This window comes from Carassius auratus, unplaced genomic scaffold, assembly GCF_003368295.1.
Source record: "Carassius auratus strain Wakin unplaced genomic scaffold, ASM336829v1 scaf_tig00005315, whole genome shotgun sequence".
In the NCBI taxonomy this organism is placed as follows: Eukaryota; Metazoa; Chordata; class Actinopteri; order Cypriniformes; family Cyprinidae; genus Carassius; species Carassius auratus.
In genome coordinates, this window is record NW_020523647.1 from 87,014 (window position 1) to 98,296 (window position 11,283).

The following is an 11,283-nucleotide window of genomic DNA, read 5'->3' on the forward strand; positions in this document are numbered from 1 at the left end:
GGATAGGGCTATTACGAGCAGACCAGGAGAAACGACATGGCACTAAACTTGATTATCAACAGTATCAACCCACCTCTAGGTAAGTGCACATGCGAGGTGTTGCATATACTCCAAACTACAATGGATTTTGGAACTAAGTATCTCGTGGCATCTCGTGGCATTTCTAGAAGTATCAGTCTCCCTTTCTCCCAATTTAATTGACTTCCACTGCTTTCATTATGTTGATAGATTAAAAACAAGAACACTGACAGTTTTTAGGCACTGCTTTAGTAAAAGTGAATCAGAAGTATAATGTGTGCGTGTTTTCCTGATTATTACGGAGTTTTAAAGGTTTGCGGTCATATACAGGAAAAACTTTTTTTTTTTTTATCTTGATTTCAGAGCAGTTCCACAATGTATTTAAGATATAAAAATGCTAATAGGACTGCTGAATGACGATTATTGTTGGCGAAATGAATTGAAGTGCCTCATCCAGTGCTGGGAAAGCAGTGTCACTGGCTAATGCAAGTCATTTAAAAGATCTGTCTGAACTTGTCTGCCTCACACCTGTCTTTGACCAGCAGGATTTGTGTATTAATTTAATGGGCCCATATAAAGGAGTAAAATTAGAAATGAAGTGGCATCGCTTATTGAAAAAAAAACAGGGTGAAGGTATTACTTTATGCAGTGATTGAGTGTCTCAGAAATTTTTATTGCCAAACCTCTTTTTCGTCATAAATTAAATTCTGTGAACTTGCACGCATGCAGGCAGACATAAGCAAGGGAAAACGGCACTTTAAGACACTGAGAATGGTAATTTAATGTCAAATAAATTGTATTTAATTATATCAAATTCAAAATAAACATTCAATGTGAAGCATTAAACACGTGGAACATGCATATAAAAAAGAATAAGACATTTAAATGGAGCAAAAATCAAATTGATTAAATGAATGGATAAAACCCAATAAAAGTTTATTACTGAATAAACTTTAAACATATGAGAATGGTTGACACTCATTAAAACTGTTATGCACATAATATGTCTTTACAAGGGGAAATGCACCACACATTTTTACAGGTTGATGCTGCTGTGAAGCAGCTTTTGGCTCTGAAGGCATAATATAAGCAGATGATAGGGTAGGACTACAAACTCGGTGTTCCCCCTGCTGGTGCTTCTTGTTGTTTAAGTACTGCCACAACTGGTTTTGTCCTCCAATACTAAAATCCAAACACACTCTGTTGTGTCTGTGTTCAGACTTTATGCTGTGTTTATGAACACTTCACTGAAAGATATTCAGTTTTGCATTAAAGAAATGTGTCGTTTGCTACCAGGGCCAGTAGATGCACACACTTACTGTTTTTATCAAATGTAGGCTGGGACTGGAGGCAAAGAAAGAGGAAAACCTGGCTGAGTGGTACTCGCAGGTAATCTTTATTCATATGATTTAGTAAATGTTTTTGTTTTTCAGCTGTGTTAAAATCATGATTTTTGCTGTTTTCAGGTGATCACCAAGGCTGAGATGATCGAGTATTACGATGTGTCAGTGGCTGTTACGTGTTGAGGCCCTGGTCTTACTCTATCTGGGATGCCATCAAAGAATTCTTTGAGTGGGAGATAAAGAAGCTGGGTGTGGAGAACGGCTACTTCCCCATGTTTGTCTCTCAGGCTGGCCTGGAGAAAGAGAAGAGCCACATTGTGGATTTTGCTCCAGAGGTGCAGCAAAGACATGTATAATGCAAATCTATCAAATTTTCACAAAAATTTAACTGCACAACTATTTTCATCATTGATAAATATAAGAAAAATATTTTTCTTGAATTACCAAATCAGCATATTAGATTTTTTTTGAAGAATACTTTGATTCTAAAGACTGGAGTGTAATGGCTTTTAAATATTCAGCTTAATTACCTCAATTAATTGCATTTTAAAATATAAAAAAATTATGATAAATAAAAAAAATCACAAATTAAATAAATGCTTCTTTTTACTTTGGACAATTGGAATGAGATAATATAATGTTATATTTGGACTACTCAGTGTGTGAAAAAGAGAACAACTCAGAGATTTGACATTTTTATTTGTAAATGTCTTTAGGTTGCTTGGGTAACAAGATCAGGAAAGACCGAGCTGGCGGAGACCATCACTGTGCGCCCCACTAGTGAAAGAGGTGAGCAGCTGCAGCTGGATCTTAAATGGACTCGATCTTCATCTGTTTAATGAATTCAATTTCTTCTTTCATTGAAGCAGTGATGGATCCTGCCTATGCCAAGTGGGTTCAGTCACACAGAGATCTTCCAATCAAACTCGACCAGTGGTGCAACGTTGTGGTCAGTTTGAGCCTCAGAGGTCAACTTTTGCAGACACCTCTAAATTAAGGGCCCACGTCTTCATTCTGTTTTTTGCTTTTCTTAGCGTTGGGAGTTCAAACACCTCCAGCCCTTCCTGAGGACCAGAGAGTTCCTTTGGCAGGAGGGACACACAGCGTTTACCACTAAAGAGGAAGCTACAGAGGAGGTCAGATGTGATCCTTACTATTTACACCCAGATCCAGAAGTAATTTGTACCATGTTTCTGACCCTCCCGCTCTTATCTGTCATGTGTGCAGGTTCTGCAGATTCTGGTCCTGTGTGCTCGGGTGTACGGGTAGCTGATGGCCATCCCTGTGGTCAAGGGCAAGAAACCAGAGAAGGAGAAGTTTGCAGGAGGAGACTACACCACAACTGTGGAGGTTTACATCTCAGCAAGCGGCAGAGCTATTCAGGTTAGTCTTTGGTTTGCAAAACATCCAGATAATCTTACTTTACAATCTTTGTTTGGTCTGCTTAACTGCTTAAAAAAAAAATTAATTACACGAGGTCACTTTAAAATAAGAAACAGAGTAGAGCTGGGTATTGCCATAAACCTTCCAATTTGATTATTATAGCTAAATTAAAAACTAAAAGGATGTGCAGCATGCTAGAGATCAGAACACAACACAAATGTCCTGGAACCCACAAGCAGCACCCTAAACATTCAGAAAATATAAAAATGTATAAGTCACTGAAGTATTGTAGCACCATCAGTGTAGAGCAGTAAGATCTGAAACACTCCAATCACTCTCACAGGGTGCCACATCTCATCACCTGGACCAGAACTTCTCCAGGATGTTTGAGATCGTCTCGATGTTTGATATTCCTAGATAACCAGTATTCCATTACCTTGGCATTGAAATATAAAAAATATATATAAATGCCATAGGGCCCAAAAATAAGAATATCCCTGCTATGGGGCCCTCTTCCTTTGTATTTTTATGTATATTGAGCCAATTATACTGTGTGAGGGGAAGAAATGTTAAGCATGATATTGTAGTGACATTTTTTACTTTATTTATTATATATTAAATTATCGATTTATGTAATTTTGTTTGAACCATTAGAAATATTTATATAAATAAGTGAAAGCAAATATTTTATAAATATGTTTTATTTTAAATGATTAAATGTTGTATTTTATTTTTAGGCTCTTATATTGTCACTACTAAAAGGCTAAACTAATTTGAAAAATATTTTCTTTCTAAGTTGGCACTATATAATTTTTTTTCTAATTTATTATTTTAATATAATTTATTTTATATCACTTAGTGTAAAAAGTAAAAAAAAAAAAAAGTATGGCTGTTAATGAATTAAAAACTCATTGATCTCACAATATCTGAACAGAAAAAAGAATATGAAAATAGAGACAATAATATTAAATTCTGTGAAGATTAAAATCACCGTAGATATGATTTCCATTAACGCTGTTGTTTTCTGTGTCCTCAGGGATCAAGACCTGGAGCCTGGTGCACCTTCAATGGGAGCCAAGAGTCTGTGTATCCCCTTCGAGACCTTGAAGAAACTGCAGGCCGGTCAGATGTGCGTCAGCGGCAAAGAGCCTGTGCAGTTCTACACGCTGTTTGGTCGCAGCTACTGAGACTTCCTAAAATAAAGACTGCCCTTCTTGTCAAATGCACTTGCAGAATAACAGAATAATGAAGACATCTGTCATCTCTTCTAACTACTCAAAATACTGCTTTTTAGTGTATTTTAGAGGAATCCCCTCTATTTTTCTGGTCACAGGTTTACTAGCTGACAGGCACAGTTTTACTTTAGCTGAAATTAGATGTTCTATGCAGCCATACTTAATCTTTACACATCTTTGTCCTGAATAAATGTCTAGACAATTAACTAAATAAATATTATCTGTAATAAATGGATTCTTAATTTCTATCATTTTTTGTACTCGTCATGTCTTTTGTATCTTTTTGTATTTGGATTGTGTTCATGGGGATCAGAGATTAAGATGTTTTCTGAAAAAAATAAACACCAAGGGATTTTACTAGATACTGTAGATAGATTATTATTATTATTTTTACTGAATAAACATTCACATTATGCGTGCACTTTAGCTCAAAAGTATATTGTTCATATAATTATTCATTTAATAATGAAACAAGTGAACAAGAAAAGAAGAGAAAGGCAAGTAAAAATTGCTAGGAGGTAATAATATAATGTAAATATCCGAAAAAAGGGTACAATAGGGTACAAACAAATATTATTTTGTGAAGAGTACAAACTTGTAAAGTCGTATAGCTTTCCTATATTGAGAGTATCAAATATGAATACTGTCTTTATGCAGTCGTACTTCAGTAAGCAAAGTTGGGATATAAAATGCATGAATGTTCATTCTGTTACTGCGCGACTCAAATCCTGATGATTCTCGCGAGAGTGTCGAACCACGACGGTAAACTTGTAGACACGTGCTGGGCGTGTTGTCAAACGCACAGGTGTCACCGCTAGCTCCTCCTATTCGTGACACGTTAGATTTCCGACAGAAAATTGCGGAAGCAATACGTGGATAAACTGGTTTATGTTATCAGCGTTTCATCACACCTGTCGAGGTTTGCTTATGAGGGTAAGTGGGATATTGTACTTTTATTGGCTTACATGTCTATTTAAACACGATGTTTATTGTGGTTCAGAGTATGTATGTAAGTAAAAAGGTTTATTATGACCTCTAACGTTACATCGTTGAAAAGGCAAAGCAACGTACATTTCTTTAGATCTGCTTTACCTGTTCGTTTAAAAAGGCCTATATGTTTGTCATGTATTTGTGTCGAGACAACTTTTTGTAATGCATGATCTTATACATTTGTACTGAATATAATTACTGCTATAAAAGATTGTTGTGAATATCATGGTGTTTAGATGACAGAATATAAATTCAAACTACAAACTGCATATCTAAATAGTTTTGTTTACGTTTACTTAATGCAATTTTTACGTTATTATTTCATACTTTTCCCCCCTCATTTCTTCCTGTCTGTAACTACAAATATCTCATTTGTCATTTTCCTATAGGGCTTATAGTCTTAATAAAATTTAATGTTTATGTAAAATGTAATATTTTACACCAGGGACATGTTTCTCCCTCTCTTCAGATTCCCTGGTCCTCTTCCTGGTAATCGAAGTAAAGCAACAGAGGAAATGTCTTTGGAAGGAAGTATGTATGTGTGTCATGTAACCTGCCTCTGAAACACAATGGAAACTCCCTGCCTCCTGTGGGACACCAGAGAACAAACTGTTAACTGCAAAAAGTGTAGCTACAAAGACAACAACATCATTTAGGTCAATAGGGATAAAGACACGGTAACCCTGCTGATCGTGCTATAGCTTTATAAAACGAATAGATGTACAGTAGACAGGACCGTAGTAGACTCTCGGGTGTAATAGGACGACGTTACTGTGTGTAATGGGGGAGTGTATGCTCGACCGTTATGGTGAAGATGGTTTTCCAAGTTGTGAAGGGTTTGACGATTGGTCCACATTCAGTTCTGCTGACTGGACTGAACCCCAGCAAGATGACAATGGGTTTTCAGACTGGGGTGCATTCCAGGACAGAACCAGAGAAGAGGAATCATCAACCCTGTCTGGGGCAGGAGCAGGAACTTCTGAGTTTCCTGAAAACGTATGTTTTGACCTACTTTCAAACTGTTGTGTCTGTGTTGAAGTGTTATTGTAGTATTTAATGCTGTTGTTTCACAGACAGAAAATGGTGATAAAGGGAATCCATGGTTTATTTTTAATGAATGCTTTCAAGTTGAGGATGCCGAGAAAGATCCTGTCATGATGGAAATCCCTACATTGTCTCTGCTACAGCAGAGCACATTAGACAAACCCTCTCAGTCTTCAGCGATATCAAGGTATAGTCTATGGCTTTTCTATTGTTCATTATGAAATAATGAACCCGGTTTGGTGGTATGATGCATTGGATACAGTCAACTAGTTTTTACTGGAGTAGCTAGTTCATTAATCAGCCATCTTGATAATGACTTTCTTTGTTCAATCTATTATTATAATTTTTTTATTATATATATATATTTTTTTTTTCATAAAATCAATTATGAATGATATGCATACATACAATGACTTACTTTTCTAACTTGCCCTAATTTATTATCACAATTATTTTTTAGAACAAAAAAACAGGTGAAGTCGTTTTGATTATTAAATGTTATTTAGTAGCAGTAGTGTTCATACACCTGTAGACTCAAAGAAAAAAAAAAAATATATATATTATCAGTTAACAATAACTTAAATAAAATATAAAAATAACTAAACTAAGAAATAAAAATAGACATTTAAATTAAGTTATAAAAAAGAAAAAAAAATCATTAAATATTTCAAAGTAAATACAGAAAATAAAAAAAATGAAATATAACCTCATATAGTTACCTTACATTATTTATTTTTAATTAAATGTAAACTTTTATTTGGAACAACCTGAATGCATGGGGTGTATTTCTAAAAACACCAGACTAGTAGATTTTCCCTTTTTCTTTATCTTAGTAACTTTTATTCATGATTGACTCTGAACAGGACAGTGAAAGACTGAAATCTCCAGTGTGTGTACATTGTCAATATTTTCCCTGATTACAATGTGCTCAAACAATGTTAGACAGTTAAATTGTGTGGTTTATTATTCAAAAACTGCACAATTCCATTTTAATTGATGGAGTGTAAATGAAGTGTCCATCATTTTTCAGAAGTTCCTCTCCTGCTCTCTCTCTCTCATTAGTGAAGCTGCAAATTTCTGGTGTCATCTACAGTCTGGGTCCAAAATTCTCAGACTGTCAGGTCCCAAACCCAAACTACACTCCCATGAAGGACTGCTCAAATCCCTCCAGCTCAGACAGCCTGACGCAAGCGCTGACTCACAGGTGAGTGTAGACTGAGATTTTTAAATTTGACACATCACACACCATCTGAGCTACAGACATCGTTACATCATTGTTATTTTTTATTTTTTTAGACCACTAATCTTTTAGATCTTGACCCAGAAGATCTGGAAGATCATCCTGGAGCACTTATTCAAACCAAGGTTTGTGTATGTGTGTTCTCAAACTGTGGTCCATGTAGGATTCCAGGTTTGACTATACAGTGTGTGTGTATTGTGTGTAGTGTGCGTGCGTGTGTGTGTGCGTGTGCGTGTATATATATTCCTGCCGGCAGGAATATATATACACTCAAAGCCACAACCTTCGGGTTACAAGTCTGACTCTCTAACCATTAAGCCATGACTGCCCTTTCTTTTATTTAGGTTTTACTTTAGATATACAGCAGAATATATGCCAAAGAGGATTTATACACTCCTAGAGATATTCACCCCATATTGAAAACTGTCATTATTTACTCAGCCCCATGTTTTTCCTACTCTGAATGCCTAACCCTAACCTAAGTGGGTTCACTGACCTCTTACGCTTTTTTTGTTTTGTTTTTGTTTTTGTTTTTGCCAGCTGATGCCATCATCGCAGTGTCGGAATGCACCAGGGTTCTTTTATCAGATCTCACGCCAGTGGCTCAGCCAGTACAACTTGAACCTGCTGCCCTACCAGAACAAGAAAGATCCTCTGCAATAATCAACATCACATGTGTACACACACACACACACGCACACAAACTCTTACAGTTGCGCTGACACACATTATTTCAGAAAACCAAACCTGCAAGGTTTGTAATTTATTCGTAAATGTATTTATTTTTTTCATCATTTTCTCGGCTGGTTGTTCCAAACACATTTTAAATGCACTGAAATGAGCTACTAGTGCATTCTTCAGAACATCTCAGAAAATCAAACAGGTTTGGAAGTAACCAAAATGATGACTTAATACTACTGCCTGCATTCATGAATGTGTATGGAAACAAGCACAGGCAAGGTTTTCCATGCACGTTCACAAATACATCCAAGTCTGTTACAAAGCATGCTTGACAAAAGTACTTGTATGCACACTAGCTCAGGATGGAGTTCCTAACTTACTTGATTTACACACGTTGCCACTGATCTAACATTAAAAGGGAGGCTTTTAACATAAGCAGAACGAAACTAATAAGTGCCTAAAAAGAACAAAATCACTGTAAACTTAGTACAGGAAGTTAATGCAGCCATATATATATTCCACTGTCTGCTGCTGCCTAAGCTCACGGCTTACTGTTCTTAAAGCTACATTGTTTTTATTGTGAATTGACATTTGAAATCTTTGAATGCATTTGGTATATGTTGGAAATATTTAAAAAATATTATTTGAATAATATATTAATATACAGCTATAAGTTTGTGTCCTGCAGTTTTTTTATTCCAAAAAAAAGGTAATTCAAAATCTAATAAAAGGAGAAGTTCAAAGCTCTTCAACAGCATACCACTATTCCTTTATTTGTTTGTTTGGCCCTTTTGGCTTCTAGGGTACACTGCAAAAAATTGGAGTAGGATGTACTTGAAAAAATCTTGGAAAGTTTTTTTTACTCAGAAAAGGCTAGTAAATTAACAAACATTTGCCAAGTTGAAGCCTAAACATGATTATTATTAGGTTTAATTAGACATTTTTAAGTTTAGTTTTACTTGGAAATCCCCAGTTCATTTTGTTGACTCTTTGTAAATTTTACATTATGTAATGCTTATCACTGTAAAAAAGTGTAACAAATTCTAATTCTTTTGCATATTTTGCACTCACATATTTTAAGTAAAACTTTAGCATTGATTTAATAAAATGTGTAAGTTTATACAAGTTACTTTAACAGGGTAACAGCGGTAAACCACCATGCTATTACAGCATGTGGTTCACTTGCAACATGCAAGCAAGGTCATTTTGAGTAGAAAATAAACTCCGGGTGTCACAAAACAGTATGTTACTAACAACTAAACTAAACAACTAACAACAAAATCAACCATAAAAACCGTGTACATTTTTAATTATTCATGCCCCATTGCATGATGGGAAAATATGGGATTATAACTTTGATATTAACTTAAAGAATCTTTGTAAACATAACAAATTTACTTATGTATTTAAGTACAATAAATTTAAAACGAAACCTGAAGTAGCTTAATGAATTAAACGTGACATTTTGAAGTAAAAACACAAAATAGTATTTAAGTATTTTAGTATTTTATTATAAATGTGCTTAACTGATGCTATCTTTATATACAAGTTTTAAAAAAAGCACTTTTTACAGTGTAAATGCAATTACAAAAAATAAATAAATGAATGAATACATAAAATAAATGTGTAAAAAAAAAAAAAGCAGGATCAGTAAACTAATTGAACTATTTTTTTTTTTTTTTTTTTTTTTTTTTTATAGAAAGTGTAAAGTAATCTTATAAGGCAATTTAAGGGGTTAATTTGATATCAAGACCATTTAATTATATCAACATAATTTGTCTGCAAATTAGTAATTTTATTTTCGCCTGATTTAGTTTGCTAGACACCTTCAGCTTGACTTAAAAATGTAAAGATTGGTACATATATATCTTTATATGTCAGTCTTGGGTTATGTGAACAAATGTTGAGTCTGTCAAACTTCCTGTCATTTAGTGTGAGCACGTTCAAACTAAAAACAGAACTATTCTACATTTTATTACGACCTAGCAAACAGGAAGTTCACCATTTAAGGTCATGGAAAGTTCAAGTTACAACACATTTTAGCATCCGTTCTCATGCTCAAAGTCCTCACCACAACTAAACATTTTAAGCTCTAAGATCTATTCAGAGAGAACTGCTTATGTTCATACTTTACTTTTTTATCTGTATGAGCTAACAATGGCAAGGTCATGGTTTCATTTCTCATTTCCCAGCCGCATAAAATTCTAATAATAAGATTTAATTTAATGGTAACAGACGGAATTTCTATAAAAGGTTACTAAGTAGTTTTTTATTTTTATTATTTTTTTTTAATCAGTGTTGCATTCCTAGAGAAAACAGAGAAAATGGTTGTGGCCAAAAATGAAAAATCTTCAACACTCATATTGCTGTCTGTGGGTAGTGGTGAGTAGAGGTACAGAAATGCAAAAGGTAACACATTGTACATTTATGTGTACCAACATTGTAACAATAAAAAGCTGGTTTAAAATCAGTGAACTTACCCTTTAAATGATAATGATAATAATATTAATAATAATAATAATCCTATATCAAGCACATGTGTATGTAACTACGTGTCTTAATGCAGGCACAATATATGAACTTGTATAGACTGTCAACTGCAAGCAGAAAAACAACCGTTTTCACACCTCGTTTAGCCTCTAACCATTTCCTCTATACGTTTTTGTGGCTTCTTGCATCAATTTCACATCAAACTCAAAAACGTCTCCTGATTTCACACATGGACTTTGCTAAGATATAATATAAAATAGCAAATAGTACTCCTGAAAAAAATAAATATAAATAAATACAATTTATTTTAAAATGTTTCTTGTTTTCGTAAATTTTTTGTTTGTATTATGACCATTTAATTTGATATTTTAACAAAGCTCTGTACTTTCTTATGTAATGAATTAGAATGAATCTCTAAAAATGTTTTCCCTATTTTCATTATTTCCACCAAAAAAAAAGTTGTGTATTTATTAATTTAATAAAGAAATGGCATGCATTTATTCCATTAAGTAGCTAATAAATAGTTTAAGTTGCACCACATTACATTTTACACTTCAATAAAAAGATCCAATTAACTTACATTTCAAGAGATCTTAACACATGAGGGTCTTTTTCTGTTATGTAATTTCCTGTTTCATGTAAAAAAACAAACAGAAAAAACATATTGTATACAAAAAGTATCATAACAATTGCTTTTATATTATCAGGAATAGAAAGGCAAACATTATTATACTTTCTCGTTTGGTGTCGGCATTGAGCAAATATGCATTTACATCATTTAAACAAATCTTTGAATGACTAATGGACCTTTAATTTCACAAACCTTGCAAATTTAGTCGAATCCAGCTGTGAGATCTTG

General features: G+C 34.1%; 1 protein-coding gene and 1 pseudogene across 2 annotated transcripts; both read left to right on the plus strand.

Annotated features, from left to right (window-relative positions):
• The first annotated feature begins 771 nt into the window (after positions 1 to 771).
• LOC113070807 (bifunctional glutamate/proline--tRNA ligase-like) lies at positions 772 to 3,931 on the plus strand (annotated as a pseudogene).
• Positions 3,932 to 4,810: 879 nt separating this feature from the next.
• On the plus strand, positions 4,811 to 8,607 carry LOC113070805 (uncharacterized). 2 transcript variants are annotated; one of them, XM_026244248.1, is made up of 6 exons: positions 4,811 to 4,912; positions 5,439 to 5,965; positions 6,043 to 6,200; positions 7,076 to 7,217; positions 7,310 to 7,378; positions 7,794 to 8,607. In XM_026244248.1, exons 2-6 carry the CDS (start codon positions 5,750 to 5,752, stop codon positions 7,914 to 7,916), a joined length of 708 nt encoding a protein of 235 aa, XP_026100033.1. In that variant the 5' UTR covers positions 4,811 to 4,912; positions 5,439 to 5,749; the 3' UTR covers positions 7,917 to 8,607. The 2 variants fall into 2 exon arrangements, with proteins under 2 accessions (XP_026100033.1, XP_026100034.1); XM_026244249.1 differs by lacking the exon at positions 4,811 to 4,912 and adding an exon at positions 4,930 to 4,988.
• The last annotated feature ends 2,676 nt before the right edge of the window (positions 8,608 to 11,283 follow it).